Raw genomic sequence first — 25,324 nt, forward strand, 5'->3', positions numbered from 1 at the left:
CCACCGGATAACCATTATAACAGAATGTGTATGAGGACTCCCTTATGTGTAATACAGGTGTATCGGAATCCCTCCTTTATGTGTAATACAGGGTGTATCATAGTCCCTCCTCTATGTGTAATACAGGGTGTATCGCAGTCCCTCCTTATGTGTAATACAGGGTGTATAAGTTCCTTCTCTATGTGTAATACAGGGTGTATCGGAGTCCCTCCTTTTATGTGTAATACAGAGTGTATCATAACCCCTCCTCTGTGTAATACAGGGTGTATTGGAGTCCCTCCTCTATGTGTAATACAGGGTGTATCATCTATTTCTATATGTTACCTATGTTGCACAGCTTCTAGCTTCCCAGTTGCAGAAAGAGATTCACAGAGCAGATTACATGGGCTAAAAGTTCTTTACTTCTGCAATATGAGGTATAAATATGCACAGTTATACAGCACTGCATAAGGAAAAAAAGAATGTGAAACCAAGAAGAAAACAAAAGACTTTTTTACAGTACAGTGAGTAAGGAAACAACATTGCCATCTACTGTTAGATCAGCATGAATTTCTCCTTCACACAGACAAAGAAGTCCTCATCTGTTGCATATACCAACACCATTTCTCCACAGTAAGGACTTATTCAGTTAAGCCTAATTTCTTCATTAGTTTTTGATGTCTTTCAGCTTTCAATGCCTTCGTGAAAATATCTGCTGTCCTATCTTCAGTTGGACAATATTCTAATTTCAGGATTCCTTGTTCCTGGTGACCCCTCAAGAAATGATACTTCACATCAATGTGCTTGGTTCTTGGGTTAACTCATTCCATTTGAGCAAGAACAAGACATCCTTGATTGTCTTCATTTAATTTTGTTGGTTCCAGCTGTCGTTGTCCTAGGTCTGTTAGCAATTGTCTTAACCATAGAACTTCTTGACTCGCATGTGCTGCTGCAACACATTCTGCTTCTGTTGACGACAGCGTTACTATAGATTGCTTTTTACTAGTCCAACTAATTGGTCCACCTGAGAGAAAGAAAAGATGGCCACTGGTTGATTTCCTTTCAGTTGGATCCCCAGCCCAATCTGCATCAACGTATCCAGTTAAAGTCCATTTATCACTTGTAGGTAGTTTCAGTTTAACGTTGCTAGTTCCTTTCAAATAACGTATTACTCTCTTCACGACATTCCAATCCTTTTTATTTGGCTTCGACACTTTTCTACTCAGAATTCCTACTGCTGCTGCGATGTCTGGCCTTGTTACAGTTGCTAGATACAGTAATTTTCCCATTGCCGTTCTGTACTCTTCATTATTTGGTAACACATTTTGCTCGCTATTCATCTCTTTAAGATAACTGGTTTCCATTGGAGACTTTACTGTTTTTGCATCCTTCAATCCAAATGTTTCGATTATGTCTGCAATCATGTGATTTTGTTTAAGTAGGAAACGTTCATCTTCTTCTCTTTCTATCTGTATTCCTAGGTACTGTTTCACATTTCCCAAGTCTTTGATCTCGAAATGTTGATTCAGAATTCTTAGTATGTCCTCTTTATCCCTTTCTTTTTCAAAACAAACTAAAATATCATCAACATATATGAGTACATAGATCCATCTGTCCATCTGTCTTTTTGTGTATAGGCAAGGATCAGCTTTGCTTCTTGGAAATTTTTCATTTGTGAGCACTTCTGTGATTTTATCATTCCACGCTTTAGCAGCTTGTTTTAAACCGTATATACTTTTTTGTAGTTTACAAACTATGTTCGGGTTACTTTTATCTTTGAATCCTGGAGGTTGTTCCATGTAAATATCTTCTGTTAAATGTTCATTCAAAAATGCTGTCTTTACGTCCAGATGCTTCAACTCCCATTTGTTTCATTGCTGCAACTGCAAACAAAGTTCTTATTGTAGTATGTTTGACAGCTGGAGCAAATGTTTCATCATAGTCTTCTCCATATTTTAGAGAATAACCTTTAGCTACGAGTCTTGCTCGGTATCGTTCAGCTGTGCCATCTGTTTGGTAAAAACCCGTTTACATCCTATAGCTTTTCTTCCTATAGCTTTAATTCTGTCAGTGTCCATGTCTTTGAGTCATGCATGGATTTTAGTTCTGTTTCTGTTGCCTTTATCCATATATTAGCTTCTTCTTCAGGAAGTCGAGATATGTCTTCCCAAGAGGTAGGCTTTATTAAGTCTGTGACCTTTTCATTGATTAATTCACTAAGTTTTTAGATTTTATTTTCATTAAGTTTTATATATTTTTTTTTATTTTTGTTTTCTAAATTTTTGTTATTTTATATGTTTTATCTTTAGCCTAAAAAAAATAATATATATACAGTCATGGCCAAAAGTTTTGAGAATGACACCAAAATTATATTTTCACATGATCTGTTGCCCTCTGGTGTTTAATTGTGTTTGTCTGATGTTTACATCACATACAGAAATATAATTGCAATCATATTATGAGACCAGAAGGTTCTATTGACAGTTAGAATGAGTTAATGCAGCAAATCAATATTTGCAGTGTTGACCCTTCTTCTTCAGGACCTCTGCAATTCTCCCTGGCATGCTCTCAATCAACTTCTGGAGCAAATCCTGACTGATAGCTGTCCATTCTTGCATAAGCAATGCTTGCATTTTGCCAGAATTTGTTGGTTTTTGTTTGTCCACCCATCTCTTGATGATTGCCCACAAGTTCTCAATGGGATTAAGATCTGGCGAGTTTCCAGGCCATTGACCCAAAATCTCTATGTTTTGTTCCATGAGCCATTTAGTGATCACCTTTGCTTTATGGCAAGGTGCTCCATCATGCTGGAAAGGCATTGTTGGGGCCAAACTGCTCTTGGACAGTTGGGAGAAGTTGCTCTTGGAGGACATTCTGGTACCATTCTTTATTCATGGCTGTGTTTTTAGGCAAGACTGTGAGTGAGTCGATATCCTTGGCTGAGAAGCAACCCCACACATGAATGGTTTCCGGATGCTTAACAGTTGGCATGAGACAAGACTGGTGATAGCGCTCACCTCTTCTTCTCCTAATAAGCTGTTTTCCAGATGTCCCAAACAATCGAAAAGGGGATTCATCTGAGAAAATGACTTTACCCCAGTCCTCAGCAGTCCACTCCCTGTACCTTTTGCAGAATATCAGTCAGTCCCTGATGTTTTTTCTGGAGAGAAGTGGCTTCTTTGCTGCCCTCCTTGAAACCAGGCCTTGCTCAAAGAGTCTCCGCCTCACAGGCGTGCAGAAGCACTCACACCAGCCTGCTGCCATTGCTGCGCTAGCTCAGCACTGCTGGTAGTCCCATCCCGCAGCTGAAACCGTTTTAAGATACGGTCCTGGCATTTGCTGGTCCTTCTTGGGCGCCCTGGAGCCTTTTTGGCAACAATGGAAGCTCTCTCCTTGAAGTTCTTGATGATGCGATAGATTGTTGACTGAGGTGCAATCTTTGTAGTTGCGATACTCTTCCCTGTTAGGCCATTTTTGTGCAGAGCAATGATGGCTGCACGTGTTTCTTTAGAGATAACCATGGTTAACTGAAGAGAAACAATGATACCAAGCACCAGCCTCCTTTTAAAGTGTCCAGTGGTGTCATTCTTACTTAATCATGACTGATTGATCGCCAGCCCTGTCCTCATCAACACCCACACCTGTGTTAATGGAACAATCACTAAAACAATGTTAGCTGCTCCTTTTAAGGCAGGAATGCAATGATGATGAAATGGGTTTTGGGGGTTAAAGTTCATTTTCTTAGCCAATATTGACTTTGCAAGTAATTGCTGTTAAGCTGATCACTCTTTATGACATTCTGGAGTATATGCAAATTGCCATTAGAAAAACGTAAGCAGTAGACTTTGTAAAAATTAATATTTGTAGCATTCTCAAAACTTTTGGCCATGACTGTATAGTAGTACATTTAATTTATTTCTAATCCAAATTTCAATCTCTTGAAACCAGATCATTGTGTTTCCTGTTGAAAATCCGCATTGTCTGAACAGCATACAGCCACTGTTACTCAGAATTCACGCAATATAGCGTCCGCTAGTACCTCATACAGCTCAAACTTTACTAATTCATCTTGACGACATAGCCTACACTAAAATGTATCGATTTATTGTCTGTGACCTTTTCATAAGTTAATTTACTACATTTTTAGATTTTATTAATGTTGTTTTATATTTTTATATTTTGTTATTTTATGTTTTATCTTTAATCTAGAAAACTATGATAGTGAATTTTGTTTAATTTACAATCCAAATTTCAATCTCTTGAAACCACATCATTGGGTTCCCAGTTAAAAACAAACAAACAAAAAAACGCATTCTCTGGACAATATAGCATCCGCTATTGCTCAAAATGAGTAATATAGCTTCTGCTAATATCCCATGTATCTCTAACAGATCCCTGCTGTTCCCACTGCTCCCAGTACAGATCCCTCCGGTACTCCACTGCTCCCAGTACACATCCCTGCTGTCCCCACTGCTCCCAGTACAGATCCCTGCGGTCCCCACTGCTCCCAGTACAGATCCCTGCGGTCCCCACTGCTCCCAGTACAGATCCCTCCGGTACTCCACTGCTCCCAGTACACATCCCTGCTGTCCCCACTGCTCCCAGTACAGATCCCTGCGGTCCCCACTGCTCCCAGTACAGATCCCTGCGGGCCCCACTGCTCCCAGTACAGATCCCTGCAGATCCCACTGCCCCCAGTACAGATCCCTGCGGTCCCCACTGCTCCCAGTACAGATCCCTGCAGATCCCACTGCTCCCAGTACAGATCCCTGCAGATCCCACTGCCCCCAGTACAGATCCCTGCGGTCCCCACTGCTCCCAGTACAGATCCCTGCAGATCCCACTGCTCCCAGTACAGATCCCTGCGGCCCCCACTGCTCCCAGTACAGATCCCTGCGGTCCCCACTGCTCCCAGCACAGATCCCTGCGGTCCCCACTGCTCCCAGTACAGATCCCTGCAGTCCCCACTGCTCCCAGTACAGATCCCTGCAGTCCCCACTGCTCCCAGTACAGATCCCTGCGGTCCCCACTGCTCCCAGTACAGATCCCTGCGGTCCCCACTGCTCCCAGTACAGATTCCTGCGGTCCCCACTGCTCCCAGTACAGATTCCTGCGGTCCCCACTGCTCCCAGTACAGATCCCTGCGGCCCCCACTGCTCCCAGTACAGATCCCTGCGGTCCCCACTGCTCCCAGTACAGATCCTTGCGGTCCCCACTGCTCCCAGTACAGATCCTTGCGGTCCCCACTGCTCCCAGTACAGATCCTTGTGGTCCCCACTGCTCCCAGTACAGATCCCTGCGGTCCCCACTGCCCCCAGTACAGATCCCTGTGGCCCCCACTGCTCCCAGCACAGATCCCTGCGGCCCCCACTGCTCCCAGTACAGATCCCTGCGGTCCCCACTGCTCCCAGCACAGATCCCTGCGGCCCCCACTGCTCCCAGTACAGATCCCTGCGGTCCCCACTGCTCCCAGTACAGATCCCTGCGGTCCTAACTTCTCCCAGTACAGATCCTTGTGGTCCCCACTGCTCCCAGTACAGATCCCTGCTGTCCCCACTGCTCCCAGTACAGATCCCTGCGGCCCCCACTGCTCCCAGTACAGATCACTGCGGCCCCCACTGCTCCCAGTACAGATCACTGCGGCCCCCACTGCTCCCAGTACAGATCCCTGCGGTCCCCACTGCTCCCAGCACAGATCCCTGCGGTGCCCACTGCTCCCAGTACAGATCCCTGCGGTCCCCACTGCTCCCAATACAGATCCCTGCGGCCCCCACTGCTCCCAGTACAGATCCCTGCGGTCCCCACTGCTCCCAGTACAGATCCCTGCGGCCTCCACTGTTCCCAGTACAGATACCTGCTGTCCCCACTACTCCCAGTACAGACCCCTGCGGTCCCCACTGCTCCCAGTACAGATCCCTGCGGTCCCCACTGCTCCCAGTACAGATCCCTGCTGTCCCCACTGCTCCCAGTACAGATCCCTGCTGTCCCCACTGCTCCCAGTACAGATCCCTGCGGTCCCCACTGCTCCCAGTACAGATCCCTGCGGTCCCCACTGCTCCCAGTACAGATCCCTGCGGTCCCCACTGCTCCCAGTACAGATCCCTGCGGTCCTAACTTCTCCCAGTACAGATCCTTGTGGTCCCCACTGCTCCCAGTACAGATCCCTGCTGTCCCCACTGCTCCCAGTACAGATCCCTACGGTCCCCACTGCTCCCAGTACAGATCCTTGCAGTCCCCACTGCTCCCAGTACAGATCCCTGCGGTCCCCACTGCTCCCAGTACAGATCCTTGCGGTCCCAACTGCTCCCAGTACAGATCCCTGCGGTCCCCACTGCTCCCAGTACAGATCCCTGCGGCCTCCACTGCTCCCAGTACAGATCCCTGCGGTCCCCACTGCTCCCAGTACAGATCCCTGCGGTCCTCACTGCTCCCAGTACAGATCCCTGCGGTCCCCACTGCTCCCAGTACAGATCCCTGCGGCCCCCACTGCTCCCAGTACAGATCCCTGCGGCTCCCACTGCACCCAGTACAGATCCCTGCGGCCCCCACTGCTCCCAGTACAGATCCCTGCGGCCCCCACTGCTCCCAGTACAGATCCCTGCGGTCCCCACTGCTCCCAGTACAGATCCTTGCGGTCCCCACTGCTCCCAGTACAGATCCCTGTGGTCCCCACTGCTCCCAGTACAGATCCCTGCGGTCCCCACTGCTCCCAGTACAGATCCCAGCGGTCCCCACTGCTTCCAGTACAGATCCCTGCTGTCCCACTGCTCCCAGTACAGATCACTGCGGTCCCCACTGCTCCCAGTACAGATCCCTGCGGCCCCCACTGCTCCCAGTGCAGATCCCTGCAACCCCACTGCTCCCAGTACAGATCCCTGCGGTCCCCACTGCTCCCGGTACAGATCCCTGCAGCCCCCACTGCTCCCAGTACAGATCCCTGCGGTCCCCACTGCTCCCAGTACAGATCCCTGCGGTCCCCACTGCTCCCAGTACAGATCCCTGAGTCACGTCTCTCAGGTCTTGACGTTCACACCAGGGGGCGGAGCCAGGTGGTTGACCACGCCCACCAAGGAGTTCGAATAGCCTGAGGCGGGAAAATACAACAGATTGATTTTGGGGTGGAGTAGTTGCAAAGGATAAACGTCTGTCAGGGATCTGGGTCGTAGCCCAGATACCCTGTGGCCAGGAGGCAGACGGTGGTTGTCGCCTGCAGGAGCCGGGAAGACGGCTGATGGAACCGTAAGGGACCAGGACAGGGTAGTGGCCTGCCGGTACCGAACCGAGGAACCAACTGGAAACCGGAGCACCAGGAGGGGTACTCAGATCCAGAACGAGGTCAAGAAGCCACTGGACCATGCCGAATTTACTGATTGGGGTCTGGACCTTAGGTCCTTTCCCGTCCCAAGACCCGAAAGACGGCAACAGCCCACCGAGGGGGATAGAAAGCCACCGCACAGGCAGAGAGATCCCACGGGCCAGCGCCTGCGGGCAAACAGGTTCCCCGACACACACACACACACATAGCCGGGGAGCGGACTACCGTCACTGAAGCGTAGGCAGTCAAAATCTACAAAATGAGGTGCAGTAGAAAGGCGGGAACCACCGAACCGGGTGGAGGACCAAGCGCAGCCGGCTGCGGGCACCGACCACCATCCTTTTGGTTTACCAGAGACTCCGGTGTATTTGTCATAGTGAGTACAACAGTGCCCTCGGGCCGCGCAGCGCGCCGCACCAACACGCCCGCACCTCACAACTACCAGGCCCCGGGACCATCAACCCCTGCCCACGAAGGGGTCTAGACCAGGCTCGTTCCCGGAAGTCTAGTTAATGGCAGCGGTGGTGTCCACACTCACCACAACCCGTGGGTGGCGTCACGAACTTAAATCCCTAAATACCACAGCCCCAGACGTGAACCTCCCCACCGAAACCCCTCACATAGCGCCAGCCTCCCTTCAGAGCGACGTGACCCTCGGGTGCCGGAGGCGCTCGAGCAACCCACCGAACGAGCCCGGACCAGAGCGACTCAGCCGCGTCCGAGGGTGGGGCGGTACGTTTCACGCGCGAGTCACTCCAATGAAAGTCAATGGGTGCGTGAAAAAAAACGGACGGCACACACACCATCCTAGTGACATCTGTTTTTATAAATACATTTATCGCATGTTGCAGAAAACACTGCAAATGAGTGAGGTCTGTCGATGTCGGTCTCTCTGTTGGTGTCTCTGTCTTCCTGTCTGTCGGTCTCTCCCTCTGTCTGTTCATCTCTCTGACGGTCTATCCCTCTCCCCCCCCCTCTCATACTCACCGATCCCCGATCACCAGCGCGGCGCTGCACGGCGTTCACACTGCTCCGGCGGCTTTTCCTCTTTTGAAAAAGCCGGCCGCTCATTATTCTATCTAGTGTTCACTGCTTTCTCCATCCACCGGCGCCTATGATTGATTGCAGTGAGACACGCCCCCACGCTGAGTGACATCTGTCTCACTGCAACCAATCACAGCCGCCGGTGGGCGTGTCTATATCGTGCAGTAAATTAAATAAATAATTAAAAAAAAACGGCGTGCAGTTCCCCCCAATTTTGATACCAGCCAGGGTAAAGCCATACGGCAGGAGGCTGGTATTGTCAGGATGGGGAGCCCCACCCTAACAATATCAGCCAGTAGCCGCCCGGAATTGCCGCACACATTATATGCGATTGTCCTGGGACTGTACCCGGCCATCCCGATTTGCCCTGGTCCGGTGGCAATCGAGGTAATATGGAGTTAATGGCAGCAGCCCATAGCTGCCACGAAGTCCTAGATTAATCATGGCAGGCGTCTCCCCGAGATACCTTCCATGATTAACCTTTAAGATAAAGAAAATAAGACATACACCAAAAAATCCTTTATTTGAAATGAATAACAAAAAAACTCCACCCTCTTTCACCACTTTATTCAAGTCCCCAAATACCCTTCCATGTCCGACGTAATTCAGAGGTCCCACGATGCTTTCAGCTGCTACATGACAGACCACGACCGCTCTTTGTGAGCTCCCCGCAGCGACTGAAGTAAGTCGCGCTATCAGCGATGACGTCACTCAGGTTACCCGCGGCCACAGATCTCAGCGGGAGGACTTCAGCTGTGGCCGCGGGTAACCTCAGTGACGGCACCGCTGATAGCGCAGATCACTTAAGTCACTCAGGGGATTTGCGGTCACCGGTGAGACCTTCCCCGGTGACCGAAAATGAGGCCATAACACACAGGCAGAGCCGCGGGATGACAATGAAGTCGGGTGACGTTCGTCCGACTTCATTCTAATCGTGCGGCTCTGTCTGTGTCTGATGTCAGCGGCCATTCAGCTCTGCTACATGGCTCTGTCTGTGGCTGCTGTCACCGTAGCAGAGCAGAATAGCAGATGACATAGCTGCTGAGAATAAAAACGGATCCCATACGGATCACACACGGATTGCACATGGACTACAATCAATTGAAAAATCACAGAATCGCATTGCTGTTGCATTGCACACTGATCATTACGTGAACAGAGCTCATGCTACTTTCTAGCATGAGACTCGGACCGATTTTACACTCGCAAGTGTGATTCCAGCCTTAGTGTGTGTGTGGCTCCTGCTCCTCAGATCAGTCGCCCCACCCATTCGAGCCCCAGAGTTAGTGGGTGGGAGGCCCCAGACGATATGGTAACCATCCTAAATGACCCTACCTTAACTCTGTCCCGGTGAACTGGCGTATGTGTGGTGGTTGATGTTGTGAACAGGCACAGACCTCCTCCTTGCCCGGGATGAGTATGGCACCTCTGGTGAGATGCAGTACCCTGTGGCGACTGAAACCTCAGGGGCGCCACACTCGCCCTCCTTGGATCCAGAGGTGATTGTCCACTGCTGCTATAGCCTCAGTGGGCTTTGCTTTTGTTAAAGTGGAAAACCCCATTAAAGTGCACTCTTGGCTGATTCACTCATTTGAGCACTGGCTCAGGCCCTCAGCTACACAGGTGTATATATAGGACTTGGAAACAATAGATGAAGCTAGATTTCTCACGAGCTGCGCCTATGCTCTGGAACACACTACCAAGAGAAATCCGATTAATTCCCAACATCCACACCTTTAAGCGGGCCCTAAAAACGCATTTCTTTAGACTAGCCTATCACCTCGCTGCCCTGATCTAATCTAGTCCCTTTCTGCCCTTCAAAAAATGTACTTCTAGTTCTCGTCCCCTGTACCGGTATAAATTCTGGCCGATGACTGGTTCATGCAGCTGGTTTTGAATCCCCTATTAAATCGATGGCTGGACCATATATGACAACATTTTCTCCCCCCAGTCACCTTTTGTGCCCCCCTATTTCCTCATAGACTGTAGGTTACGAGCGTGGCCCTCACTCCTCCTGGTATATTAATTTTGTTATTTTGAATTGTCTCATATTGTCTGTACATGTCCCCTCTTAATTGTAAAGCGCTGCGGAATATGTTGGCGCTATAGAAATAAAATGTATTATTATTATTAGTATATGAAGCCCAGGTTGAATGGTCCATGTTGTTTAGGGTCAGGGTTCTCTGATATGTTGGAGGTTGCACCATTCTTGGTCATATTTTGTCACCTTTTTCTTAGATGATCTGTGGTAACAGTGAGAACCCAAACACCTACTGCAACTCCGCTGTCACCAGAAACTATAGCGGCTGTCTGCAAAGGAACCCGAGCACAAAGGAAGACTCCGGCCTGCCCACACACCAAGATGTCCTGAATGCTCTGAAATGGAAGGACTACGACACTGCCCCCTATGACAAGACCGCATTGTACAGCTTCAGAAATGCGATAGAAGGTGAGCCTGATTCCATAGTATGATAGCATGGTAAGGGAATGGAGGAAATAGGTGGGAGACATATACTGGTCCATAATCAGTCAGGGAAATGGAGTTCTCCCATCCAGTAACCGGATAAGCGTTGCTGCATACAGCACAGCACTATTCATCCATGTATCTTTATGTGTTTGTCAGTTTTTATGTATGGTGGCATGTTCAATGACCCAAGGTAACTGTAGCTCCTACTTGTTGGAATCAGAGTTACTCAACACCGACTTGGCAGGGACCTGGTTTTGACGTAGGACAACATAATGGCTTCAGTCCGTGCTATGCGCACGTAATCATGGCACTCAGAATAATAGCACAATGATAGTATAGACCATGGTGGTTACATTTGTTAAGAAGCCTCCAAACCTCACAGGCACACTTCAACACACATACATTTTCAAACATTGAATTCAATGGTTACAATACAATACTGAGGCACTGAGCTTGGTGGTTATACTTCAGTACCGAGGCTCTGAGCTTGGCAGTTATACTTCAGTACTGAGGCACTGAGCTTGGTGGTTATACTTCAATACTGAGGCACTGAGCTTGGCAGTTATACTTCAATACTGAGGCACTGAGCTTGGCAGTTATACTTCAGTACTGAGGCACTGAGCTTGGTGGTTATACTTCAGTACTGAGGCTCTGAGCTTGGTGGTTATACTTCAGTACTGAGGCTCTGAGCTTGGTGGTTATACTTCAATACTGAGGCACTGTGCTTGGCAGTTATACTTCAATACTGAGGCACTGAGCTTGGCGGTTATACTTCAATACTGAGGCTCTGAGCTTGGCAGTTATACTTCAATACTGAGGCTCTGAGCTTGGCAGTTATACTTCAATACTGAGGCACTGAGCTTGGCGGTTATACTTCAATACTGAGGCACTGAGCTTGGCAGTTATACTTCAATACTGAGGCACTGAGCTTGGTGGTTATACTTCAATACTGAGACACTGAGCTTGGCAGTTATACTTCAATACTGAGACACTGAGCTTGGTGGTTATACTTCAATACTGAGGCACTGAGCTTGGTGGTTATACTTCAATACTGAGACACTGAGCTTGGCAGTTATACTTCAATACTGAGGCTCTGAGCTTGGCAGTTATACTTCAATACTGAGGCTCTGAGCTTGGCAGTTATACTTCAATACTGAGGCTCTGAGCTTGGTGGTTATACTTCAATACTGAGACACTGAGCTTGGTGGTTATACTTCAATACTGAGGCTCTGAGCTTGGCAGTTATACTTCAGTACTGAGACACTGAGCTTGGCAGTTATACTTCAATACTGAGGCTCTGAGCTTGGCAGTTATACTTCAGTACTGAGGCACTGAGCTTGGTGGTTATACTTCAATACTGAGGTTCTGAGCTTGGCAGTTATACTTCAATACTGAGACACTGAGCTTGGCAGTTATAATTCAATACTGAGGCTCTGAGCTTGGTGGTTATACTTCAATACTGAGACACTGAGCTTGGCAGTTATACTTCAATACTGAGACACTGAGCTTGGCAGTTATACTTCAATACTGAGGCTCTGAGCTTGGCAGTTATACTTCAATACTGAGGCACTGAGCTTGGCAGTTATACTTCAGTACTGAGGCTCTGAGCTTGGCAGTTATACTTCAATACTGAGGCACTGAGCTTGGTGGTTATACTTCAATACTGAGGCTCTAAGCTTGGCAGTTATACTTCAATACTGAGGCACTGAGCTTGGTGTTTATACTTCAATACTGAGGCTCTGAGCTTGGCAGTTATACTTCAATACTGAGACACTGAGCTTGGCGGTTATACTTCAATACTGAGGTACTGAGCTTGGCTGTTATACTTCAATACTGAGGCACTGAGCTTGGTGATTACACTACAATACTGAGACCCTGAGCTTGGCTGTTATACTTCAATACTGAGGCACTTAGCTTGGCGGTTATACTTCAATACTGAGACCCTGAGCTTGGCGGTTATACTTCAATACTGAGGCACTGAGCTTGGCGGTTATACTTCAATACTGAGACACTGAGCTTGGCTGGTATACTTCAATACTGAGGCACTGAGCTTGGCAGTTATACTTCAATACTGAGGCTCTGAGCTTGGCAGTTATACTTCAATACTGAGGCTCTGAGCTTGGCAGTTATACTTCAATACTGAGACACTGAGCTTGGCAGTTAAATTTCAATACTGAGGCACTGAGCTTGGTGGTTATACTTCAATACTAAGGCACTGAGCTTGGTGGTTATACTTCAATACTGAGGCTCTGAGCTTGGCAGTTATACTTCAATACTGAGGCACTGAGCTTGGTGGTTATACTTCAATACTGAGACACTGAGCTTGGTGGTTATACTTCAATACTGAGACACTGAGCTTGGCAGTTATACTTCAATACTGAGGCACTAAGCTTGGCTGTTATACTTCAATACTGAGGCACTGAGCTTGGTGGTTATACTTCAATACTGAGGCACTGAGCTTGGTGGTTATACTTCAATACTGAGGCTCTGAGCTTGGCGGTTATACTTCAATACTGAGACACTGAGCTTGGTGGTTATACTTCAATATTGAGGCACTGAGCTTGGCTGTTATACTTAAATACTAAGGCTCTGAGCTTGGCGGTTATACTTCAATACTGAGACACTGAGCTTGGCAGTTATACTTCAATACTGAGGCTCTGAGCTTGGCAGTTATACTTCAATACTGAGGCTCTGAGCTTGGCGGTTATACTTCAATACTGAGGCACTAAGCTTGGCTGTTATACTTCAATACTGAGGCACTGAGCTTGGTGGTTATACTTCAATACTGAGGCACTGAGCTTGGTGGTTATACTTCAATACTGAGGCTCTGAGCTTGGCGGTTATACTTCAATACTGAGACACTGAGCTTGGTGGTTATACTTCAATATTGAGGCACTGAGCTTGGCTGTTATACTTAAATACTGAGGCTCTGAGCTTGGCAGTTATACTTCAATACTGAGACACTGAGCTTGGTGGTTATACTTCAATACTGAGACACTGAGCTTGGCAGCTGTACCTTAATACTGAGGCACTGAAATCAGTGGTCAATTTAGAAATCTGAGGCACTGAATATGGTGGTTATACTTCAATACTGAGGCTCTGAGCTTGGCAGTTATACTTCAATACTGAGACACTGAGCTTGGCAGTTATACTTCAATACTGAGGCACTGAGCTTGTGGTTATACTTCAATACTGAGGCTCTGAGCTTGGTGGTTATACTTCAATACTGAGGCACTGAGCTTGGCAGTTATACTTCAATACTGAGGCACTGAGCTTGGCAGTTATACTTCAATACTGAGACACTGAGCTTGGTGGTTATACTTCAATACTGAGGCACTGAGCTTGGTGGTTATACTTCAATACTGAGGCTCTAAGCTTGGCAGTTATACTTCAATACTGAGGCACTGAGCTTGGTGGTTATACTTCAATACTGAGGCTCCGAGCTTGGTCGTTATACTTCAATACTGAGGCTCTGAGCTTGGCAGTTATACTTCAATACTGAGACACTGAGCTTGGCAGTTATACTTCAATACTGAGGCACTGAGCTTGGTTGTTATACTTCAATACTGAGGCACTGAGCTTGGTGATTACACTACAATACTGAGACCCTGAGCTTGGTGGTTATACTTCAATACTGAGGCACTGAGCTTGGTGATTACACTACAATACTGAGACCCTGAGCTTGGTGGTTATACTTCAATACTGAGGCTCTAAGCTTGGTGGTTATACTTCAATACTGAGGCTCTGAGCTTGGCAGTTATACTTCAATACTGAGGCACTGAGCTTGGTGGTTATACTTCAATACTGAGGCTCTGAGCTTGGCAGTTATACTTCAATACTAACACACTGAGCTTGGCTGTTATACTTCAATACTGAGACATTGAGCTTGGCTGTTATACTTTAATACTGAGGCACTGAGCTTGGCTGTTATACTTCAATACTGAGGCTCTGAGCTTGGCAGTTATACTTCAATACTGAGGCTCTGAGCTTGGCTGTTATACTTCAATACTGAGGCACTGAGCTTGGCTGTTATACTTCAATACTGAGGCACTGAGCTTGGCGGTTATACTTCAATACAGAGACACTGAGCTTGGCAGTTATACTTCAATAATGAGGCACTGAGCCTGGTGGTTATACTTCAATACTGAGACACTGAGCTTGGCAGTTATACTTCAATACTGAGGCACTGAGCTTGTGGTTATACTTCAATACTGAGGCTCTGAGCTTGGTGGTTATACTTCAATACTGAGGCACTGAGCTTGGCAGTTATACTTCAATACTGAGGCACTGAGCTTGGCAGTTATACTTCAATACTGAGACACTGAGCTTGGTGGTTATACTTCAATACTGAGGCACTGAGCTTGGTGGTTATACTTCAATACTGAGGCTCTAAGCTTGGCAGTTATACTTCAATACTGAGGCACTGAGCTTGGTGGTTATACTTCAATACTGAGGCTCTGAGCTTGGTCGTTATACTTCAATACTGAGGCTCTGAGCTTGGCAGTTATACTTCAATACTGAGACACTGAGCTTGGCAGTTATACTTCAATACTGAGGCACTGAGCTTGGTTGTTATACTTCAATACTGAGGCACTGAGCTTGGTGATTACACTACAATACTGAGACCCTGAGCTTGGTGGTTATACTTCAATACTGAGGCACTGAGCTTGGTGATTACACTACAATGCTGAGACCCTGAGCTTGGTGGTTATACTTCAATACTGAGGCTCTAAGCTTGGTGGTTATACTTCAATACTGAGGCTCTGAGCTTGGCAGTTATACTTCAATACTGACACACTGAGCTTGGCAGTTATACTTCAATACTGAGACACTGAGCTTGGCAGCTGTACCTTAATACTGAGACACTGAGCTTGGCAGTTATACTTCAATACTGAGGCTCTGAGCTTGGCGGTTATACTTCAATACTGACACACTGAGCTTGGCAGTTATACTTCAATACTGAGACACTGAGCTTGGCAGTTATACTTCAATACTGAGGCTCTGAGCTTGGTGGTTATACTTCAATACTGAGGCACTGAGCTTGGTGGTTATACTTCAATACTGAGGCTCTGAGCTTGGCGGTTATACTTCAATACTGAGGCTCTGAGCTTGGCAGTTATACTTAAATACTGAGACACTGAGCTTGGCAGTTATACTTCAATACTGAGACACTGAGCTTGGCAGTTATACTTCAATACTGAGGCTCTGAGCTTGGCAGTTATACTTCAATACTGAGGCTCTGAGCTTGGTGGTTATACTTCAATACTGAGACACTGAGCTTGGCAGTTATACTTCAATACTGAGACACTGAGCTTGGCAGTTATACTTCAATACTGAGACACTTAGCTTGGCAGTTATACTTCAATACTGAGGCTCTGAGCTTGGTGGTTATACTTCAATACTGAGGCACTGAGCTTGGTGGTTATACTTCAATACTGAGGCTCTAAGCTTGGCAGTTATACTTCAATACTGAGGCACTGAGCTTGGCAGTTATACTTCAATACTGAGACACTGAGCTTGGCAGTTATACTTCAATACTGAGGCACTGATCTTGGCTGTTATACTTCAATACTGAGGCACTGAGCTTGGTGATTACACTACAATACTGAGACCCTGAGCTTGGCGGTTATACTTCAATACTGAGGCACTGAGCTTGGCGGTTATACTTCAATACTGAGACACTGAGCTTGGCTGTTATAGTTCAATACTGAGGCACTGAGCTTGGCAGTTATACTTCAATACTGAGACACTGAGCTTGGCAGTTATACTTCAATACTGAGACACTGAGCTTGGCGGTTATACTTCAATACTGAGACACTGAGCTTGGCGGTTATACTTCAATACTGAGACACTGAGCTTGGCAGCTGTACCTTAATACTGAGGCACTGAAATCAGTGGTTAGTTTAGAAATCTGAGGCACTGAATATGGTGGTTATACTTCAATACTGAGGCACTGAATTCAGTGGTTACATTACAATACTAAGGCATTGAGCTTGGCAGTTCTGCTTTAATACTGAAGCTGGTATGACCAGAGTGTCAGTGAGCATTAGAGCTGAGATGATTGTGGTCCTGTTGGACCACTGAGCCCAGTAACTGCCTACTGGGTATTCGCTAGAGCCTCTGATGTTGATGTTGGACTTGGCTGCCACTAGACACCAGGTACCACTCCATGGAAGTCCCCGGGTCTGCAGTATCTGACCCAAACAGTAGCAGGCAAGACTGAGTCAGAAACCACAGGTAGGAGTCTGAACTGGCTGCAAGTGAATTGGAATTTGAGCCACAGGTGGTGCAGGAACTGAGTTAGGTACAGACAGGACCATGGGTTCAGGTACAGACAGGCTGGGTTGGATCAGATTCTGGTACAAACTGGACAGCTGATAAAGGCAGAACCTCAGACAAAATGCATATAGGTAGATGGACATGGCAGGTCCTGGAACACAGACTGGACAGGAACTGGAACACGGGCTGGGGTTTATGTCGACATACAGGCAGCGTCAGAGGTACAGAGCACAGGAACAGAGACCTGACAATACTATTTGTACGCACAGGACAGACTAGCAACTAACATTGAAAGATGCCTTAACTCCTTTCCAAGATATGATGTACCCAGAAAGTCATGGTCTGATAGTGGCTCCTGACCAATGACATTCTGGGTATGTCGTGGAGATCGAGGGGGCACAGAAACTGTGCCTATACGATCAATGATGGGACTTTGGCTTACTTGACAGCCAAGTCCTGGCTATCACAGCCAGGTATGGTCCCCGGACCACCTCTAGTTGCTTAACCCCCTAAATGCTGGTGTGACGCCCTGGCCTATCAGGTCGTCACAGGACATTGTGCAACCTGCCCTTCTGCATGGTGTCCATCTCCTCCTTGGTTACGGGTCCCTGACCTTTTGGTGTTGATAAGAACAAGCCAATCAAAAATTCTAGAAACACTCTGCACCACACCCACCAGACACACCAATGGGTAGCCTGAAGGGAATAGGGCCACCCACTTGGGGGGTTGGTTAGGGAGGGTCAGGAGTGTCAGGAGTAGTCAGTTGTGTGGTGACTCTCGTGAGGAGAGGTCACAAGTCAGTGGAGGAGGTCAGGAGCTGGGCTCCTCAGTTACTAGGTGGCAGACATTGGTCTGGGCCTGGTAGGAGCTGGAACCCTGGTCGCAGGTGTCTTGCTAAATTCTACTAAAAAGGGGGCTGAAAGCCCGTACTTACAAAGTGCTCACTGATATTCTAATCAGGCACGAATACTGAGATTCTTTATAGCAAGATACTATTTATTTTAATAGTACATGAATAATCAATGGTACATAGGCATTAGAACTACTTTATAGTCATAGAATCTTATACAATAACAAAAATATGCATCAACATTACCGTTATGTTGTAGCACGCCTTTCTCATCGGAGGGACTCGATTAGTGAGAAGGAAACAACATCTGCATCACAGGAACAGTGCGTCCACTTGAGCGTCCTGGAAATGTCCCCATCTCATTAAGCGAGTCCTGTCTTTTTATAGCAAAACTTTGTACGTCATGTGCATTGAGTGGTGAATTGGTGACCAGCAGGTGACAGCTGAGTCATGTTCATGTAACTTGACCACAAGCTGCTGTGGGCACCAGTAGCTTCCTGCACATTTCCTGCACATTTTGCCAGTTGACCACTGGCCAACCACAGTATCCTGGAGATATTGCAAGGAGCCGTGAATTTTACATGCCAGCTTCCTTACACCTGTTGTCAACTAACCACGGGTTTCCTGACTGTTGAACTGTAAACGTTACTTCCTCATAATCTTGGTTTGTTCAAGATCTGTCTGACACGTATTCTTCATCATGGTAAAAATGGGTCAGCCAGAGGACATCTCTCTGATACTGAGTATTAGATGAATCAAATAATACCTGTGATCACTATCTTTTGATTATGACCCCTATCTAAGCACACTCATTCTTCAGTCATATCACGTTGGTATCACAATCGGTCCTTGATTCCAGGGATTATTTTCCATCATCAGTATTTCACTAGAGGAAGATCACTCGGAAAACACAATACCATGACTAAGAAGTATTGCTTTTAATAGGACACTATCATTGACTTTGCCACAAATTTTGATTTCTTGGTTTGTTTGGATAAACGTTGAATCACAAATATAATCACTCTCACTACTATGTATATTAAAACTAAAAGCAATATTATCTGAAAAGCTCCCCCTAATATCATGTGTTTTGGCATTTGCTCGATATTCAGAGGAATCATTACACATTAGATTTCTCGATATGTTACTACAAGTTTCACTAGTCCCATTTATGAACATATTGGCATAAGGCCATAACATATCATGAATTGTCCTTTCCACTAAGCTGGGTTTAAAAGCATCTAAAGTATTTATTTACAGTTGTCCCAAAACTTATTTTTAGATTCTCTATAGGGAGGAATCCCAGGTTAGTTAGTCCAGTCTTATTTCTTGGTACCCAAATTCCTCCCTTAACCCCTTCACGACCGCGGGCAGTAAAATTACTTCCTATTTTAACGTGACTTAACTGTGCCGCCCTGGCAAAACCAGGGTGTCACAGAGGTCTGCATCCATGTTTTTGGTGCAGATCTCACACTCCCTTGGGGAGTTTCCCACAAAACACACACTAGCCAATTAGGCCCCACTCACCCCCTCCCCAGGAAAACAGGAGGGGGGAAAGAGGACCTTAGAAAGAGCAGAGCAGAGTGTGAGCTGAAGTCAGTCTGCAGGAGGAGAGGAGTCTGAAAGCAGCCCCTGTGTGGGGCTGGAGAAAGTGGTAGTCAGGGCCTCAGGAATAGGCCAGCCGCTTGTGGGACCTGAAGTGGACCGGGAGCGGGTAGTGGTGCCCCTGGTACCAGCTGTCGGGACCCTGTCTGGACCAGTGTGCAAAGCAGACGCAGACCTCGGGCAAGAAAAGAGCACCTGAATTACACACACGGATGTGGGACCTGTCCTCACAGTAGCCGGCCGTGGGCACCAGTTACCAGCCATTTGGTTTACAAAAGACTCTGAGTATTTCTTCCATCTGCGTTCCTGACCCTCCACATCAATCCAGCTTCATCCAGCACCACGATAACCGAACTGTGAGTGTACTATTCCCTGCAATCCCTGCCACCACCACAACTCCCAATTGGGCCCCGGGACTACACCTCCCCTACCCGTGGAGGGGATTCCACCTTGCTGCCCCACATCACCAGTCCCGGGCACTGTCCCCAGAGGCAGCGGCGGTGCCACCATCTCATCACCGCAGCCCACGGGTGGCATCACGGACAATTCCCCTGTACATAATCCCCTTTTTACTGTGGAGCCTGGGATCACAGACTGGGTCACGCCACCGTACACCTACAAAAGTGACCCTTTGGCCCGGATCTGAGTACCCCTTATCCCTGGGCGACACATAACGACCAGGGATGTAACTTTACTGCCTAAAGTTCATTTGATTGCCGTGGCCATAGCAACGGCTTTCAAATGATATCCCCTACTGTTTCTTACAGCAGGAGACCTTTGCTTGACCCCAGAGGGGGTGGCATCGCAACCCCCATCGATGATCAATGTGATTGGCTGTTTAGATCTGAACCGCCAACCACATCATTCGCACTGATTTCGGCAAAAATAATGCCTGAATTAGTGCGGTACTGTGAGATCCGGCTATGAGGTGCTGCAGCAGATCATAGCTGGAGTTCTAACATGTCGCCCCCAGGCCCTGCAGCACTGATTGGAGCGATCATGCTATGAGGCGCAATCGCTCCAATCAGTGTGCAGTGGAGCGGTCTGATCTGCAGATGGCCGCCCTCCCCAGGCCTGTACTGGTCTGCGAGCCCTCCCCCAACATGTCTGCAGCGTGCACTGGCTGGTACTTGTAGTACCACGCCACCGCTACTGCTGCCGCCGCTGATGTCAACGCTCCTGCTCCTGCTCCACGTGAGTATTGTGCTCACCTTGCAGCCCCTGCGCGCTCCCGCGATGGCCCCTGCCCGTGCATCCCCCGCGATCTGCCCCCCCACGCCCCGATCTGCCCCCCGACATCCCGATCTGCCCCCCCGCCATGATCTGCCTGCCTCCTCTGGGATCTCTATTCTGCTTCCTTCCTTCTGCCTCTGTTCTCCGGTATCCCTCTGCCCCTCCCCCTCCCCATCTGCTCTCCCCCTCCCCATCTGCTCTCCCCCTCTGCTCTCCCCCCCGACGTCCTCTTACCTGCCTTCACCGGGTTGTCCGAGGTCTTCACTGGCCCAATCACATCTGCCTCCATCGCTGGGTCCTTCCTTCTGCTGATCTGTCCAATGTCCTGCCTGCTGCTCCTGTAAAGCTGTCCATCTCTCTTGTCTTCTGTTCCTCCTGCAGTTCTTCTGGTCAGTGATCCTCCTGCTAATCCTCTGGGTACTGTGATATAATTGTTTTTTGTTTTGTTTTTTTTTCTGTATCCCCTGTCCATTTTTACACCTCATCCGTCTGTGCGTCCCGCTGAGTGCTGATCAGGGATGCAGATAACGTATCTGCATCCGTTGTCGGTTTTCGGCGGGACTTTTTTTTTCCCGTATCCCCAACGCTTTTTGTATCGCATCCGTCCGTGCGTCCCGCCGATCGCTGATCAAGAATGCAGATAACGGATCTGCATCCGTGGTCAATTTTTGGCGTGACTTTTTTTTTCCGTATCCCCGATGCTTTTTGTATCTCATCCGACCGTGTGTCCTGCAGCGGCCGATCAGTGCACCGCGTCTGTATGTTTGAAAAGTGAAATGGCGTTCCTTCTCTTCCGAGCCCCGCTAAGCGCCCAAACAATTACTTTCCACCACATATGAGGTATCTGCGTACTCAGGAAAAATTGCACAATACGTATTATGGTGCAGTTTTTCCTGGTACCGTTGTAAAAAAAAAAAAGCTACTTGGTTAATCCAAAAATTTTGTGGTAAAAAAAAAAAAAAATTCACGGTTCAACGTTATCAACTTCTGTGGGGATACAAGGGGCTCACCAAACATCTAGATAAAATCCTTGAGGGGTTTAGTTCCAAAATGGGGTAATTTGTGGGGGAGCTCCACTGTTTAGGCACCATAGGGGGTCTCCAAAAGTGACATGGTATCCGCTAATGATTCCAACCAATTTTGCTGTCAAATGGTGTCCTTCTCTTCCGAGCTCCGCTGTGCGCCCAAACAATTACTTTCCACCACATATGAGGTATCTGCGTACTCAGGAGAAATTGCACAATACGTTTTAACATTTACGTTTTACGTTTTACGTGCATTTGTTCCTGATACCCTTGTGGAAAAAAAAGCTACCTCGTTCAAGTAACAGTTTTGTGGTGAAAAAAAAAATTGTATTCATGGCTCAACATTATCAATTTCTGTGGAGCCCCTTGGCTCGGTAAATATCTAGATAAACTCCTTGAGGGGTCTAGTTTCCAAAATGGGGTCACATGTTGGGGAGCTCCATTGTTTAGGCACCTCAGGGGGTCTCCAAATGCAACATTACGTCAGCTAATGATTCCGACCAATTTTGCTGTCAAATGGTGCTCCTTCTCTTCTAAGCCCCACCATTCGCCAAAACAATTACTTTCCACCACATATGAGGCATCTGCGTAGTCATGAGAAATTGCATAATACGTTTTATGGTGCATTTTTTCCTGATACCCTTGTGAAAAAAAGCTACCTTGTTCAAGTAACAGTTTTGTGGTAAAAAAAAAAAATTCATTTCACGGCTCAACATTATAAACTTCTGTGAAGCCCCCAGGTGCTCAAAGTGCTCACCAAACATATAGAAAAATTATTTAAGGGCTCTAGTTTCCAAAATAAGGTCACTTGTGGGGGAGCTCTATTGTTTAGGTACCTCAGGGGGTCTCCAACCCCGAAATGGCGTCCACTGAGTGCAGCTAATTTTGCGCTCAAAAATTCAAATGGCGCTCCTTGCCTTCCGAGCCCTGCCGTGTGCCCAAACATTTGATTTCCACCACATATGAGGTATCTGCGTACTCAGTAGAAAATGCAAAAAACATTTTATGGTGCATTTTTTCCTGATACCCTTGTGAAAAAAAAGCTACCTGGTTGAAGCAACAGTTTTGTGGTAAAAAAATTTTTTTTTTCTTTTCATGGCTCAACGTTATAAACGTCTGTGAAGACCCCAGGTGTTCAAAGTGCTCACCAAACATCTAGAAAAATTATTTGAGGGCTCTAGTTTCCAATATGGGGTCACTTGTGGGGGAGTTCCATTGTTTAGACACCTCAGGGGGTCTTCAAACCCGACATGGCGTCCACTAATGAGTGCAGCTAATTTTGCGTTCAAAAATTCAAATGGTGCTCCTTCCCTTTCAACCTCTGCCGTGTACCCAAACAATTGATTTTTACCACATATGAGGTATCTGCGTACTCAGGAGAAAATGCACAGTAAATTGCAGGGTGCACTTTCTCTTTTCTCCCTTGTGAAAATGAAAATTTTATGGCTAAAGTCACATTTTTGTGTCAAAAAGTAAAATTTTCATTTTTTCCTTCCACATTGCTTTGGTTCCTGTCAAGCACCTAAAGGGTAAATAAACTTCTTGGATGTGGTTTTGAGCAGTGTGATGGGGGTGCAGTTTTTAGAATGGGGTCACTTTTGGGTATTTTCTGTCACCTCGGCCTCTCAAAGTCACTTCAAATGTGATGTGGTCCCTAAAAAAATTTATTTTGAAAATTTTGTTGGAAAAATGAGAAATTGCTGATGACCTTTGACTCCTTCTAACTTCCTAACGAAAAAAAATGTTATTTCGAAAATTGCGCTGATGTAAAGTAGACATGTGGGAAATGTTATTTAGTAACTATTTTGTGTGACATATCTCTCAGATTTATGGGCATACAGTTTAAAAAATTTGCGCAAATTTTCCTATATTTTCACAAATAAGCACAAAAAATATCGGCCTAAATTTACCACTAACATGAAGTACAATATGTCACGAAAAAACAATCTCAGAATCGCTAGGATCCGTTGAAGCGTTCCAGAGTTATAACCTGCCAAAGTGACACTGGTTAGAATTGCAAAAAATGGCCCGGTCATTAGGGTGTTTTAGTGGCCGGGGTGAAGGGTTTAAAAGAAAGATATTGTAAATTGGTGACTGTTGCATTCAAATTGCCTTGCCACCATGGAAGATTGATCCATCCCACTACGGAAATGGGTACTGTAGTATTACATAGACGAACATTTCGAGTGTCTTTATCAGCAAGATGATCAGAACTTTTCCACTTTAAGATTTCCTCCATCGATACCGGGGTAGCCAGATAAGGGATACTGGTGGCTGTAACCGGAGAATGTGTACAGATCCAGCAATCTGTGTGTTGACTACTGTTCAGCGCATCAGTTAAAATGTGATGGTGCATCAGATATTTATTCGCCATAGGTTCCTCCTGATGTAGACTTGTCCATCCAATGACCAATGAGGCAAACATCAAACACAGGAATTTCTCCATCTCATCATTATCGAGCTCTTCCCAGTAACCGATACCATGGATTCCGCTTATTTACAACACCATCTGCAAATAGAGATACACTATTATTCTCGTAAATAACATTTTTCTTGTGGAACATATTCCCACTTCTCCACTCCTGGTCTCATTATCAGGAGAGTACGATCTTTTCCGACCGCTATTACCTCTGCCTCTGAGGGCGGTCCTTGGAGGTTTTGAATCCAAATTTTTGTTCCTACATTTGTAATATTAGAGGATGCAAAACCTTTAGTACCCCATATTGTTAATTCTGCCGGGGCAGTGCCTTCTCTTATCTCAGACAAGTTTATTGGAATTATCAACATCTGAGCCACCTTCTGGTGTTTCACCAAGATTAAAGGTTCATTTCCCAAATGTAGCATCAGTACCTTGATTTCTCCCTGATAATCTGCCTCTATTATCCCTCCCACCACTATGGCTCCTTTTAATGCTAGACTAGAATTAGTGGCTATTTGACCATAATGATCCTTTGGTATCTGGCAACCAAATCGTGTTGAAATTGGTTTTACCTTACCTGGGGGTACCACGACAGTTTCCAATGTACTGAGGTCTAAACTTGCTGAATAAGGTGTCGCTCTTTCTGGTGTGTCCAAACAGCTGTACCTTGCCACCATGCCTCTTTTTCCTTGTCAACTGTTGGACTGACTTGTCTGATGGCTGCTGCTTTATCTGCTTCTGAATTAAACAAACGTTCAAGTGAGTTAGTAGGGACATGAGCATCGACATGAAATACAGTGGTCTTGGTAGATTGAATAATCTCTTCAATGTCTTGCCACACTTCCTTCCCCCAAATCTCTTTTCCATGAATTAACCATTTTTCCATCCCATCATCCATGTGGCTAATCCATTTGCTACTGACCAAGTATCGATATAAAGATGACGCTCTTTTCCCTGTTCAAAAGATAATGCCAAGAATATGGCACAGAGTTCTGCATATTGGCTACTTTTGCCTTCCCCTTCTACTGACAGACATTTTTACAATCTGGGATTATATGCAAAACTTTTCCACAACCTTTTCCCACTCACATAACGAGCCGCTCCGTCT

General features: G+C 46.6%; 1 protein-coding gene across 1 annotated transcript in view; it reads left to right on the forward strand.

Moving 5' to 3' along the window:
- Window positions 1-25,324, forward strand: part of LOC142266593 (tyrosinase-like) — a 132,731-nt gene that overhangs the window by 29,695 nt on the left and 77,712 nt on the right. Inside the window, exon 3 of the mRNA XM_075332312.1 lies at window positions 10,577-10,787. Coding sequence (XP_075188427.1) covers window positions 10,577-10,787 — 211 coding nt within the window. The remainder of the gene's footprint in view (window positions 1-10,576; window positions 10,788-25,324) is intronic.

The sequence above is a fragment of the Anomaloglossus baeobatrachus genome, chromosome 1 (genome assembly GCF_048569485.1).
Source record: "Anomaloglossus baeobatrachus isolate aAnoBae1 chromosome 1, aAnoBae1.hap1, whole genome shotgun sequence".
Classification (NCBI taxonomy): domain Eukaryota; kingdom Metazoa; phylum Chordata; class Amphibia; order Anura; family Aromobatidae; genus Anomaloglossus; species Anomaloglossus baeobatrachus.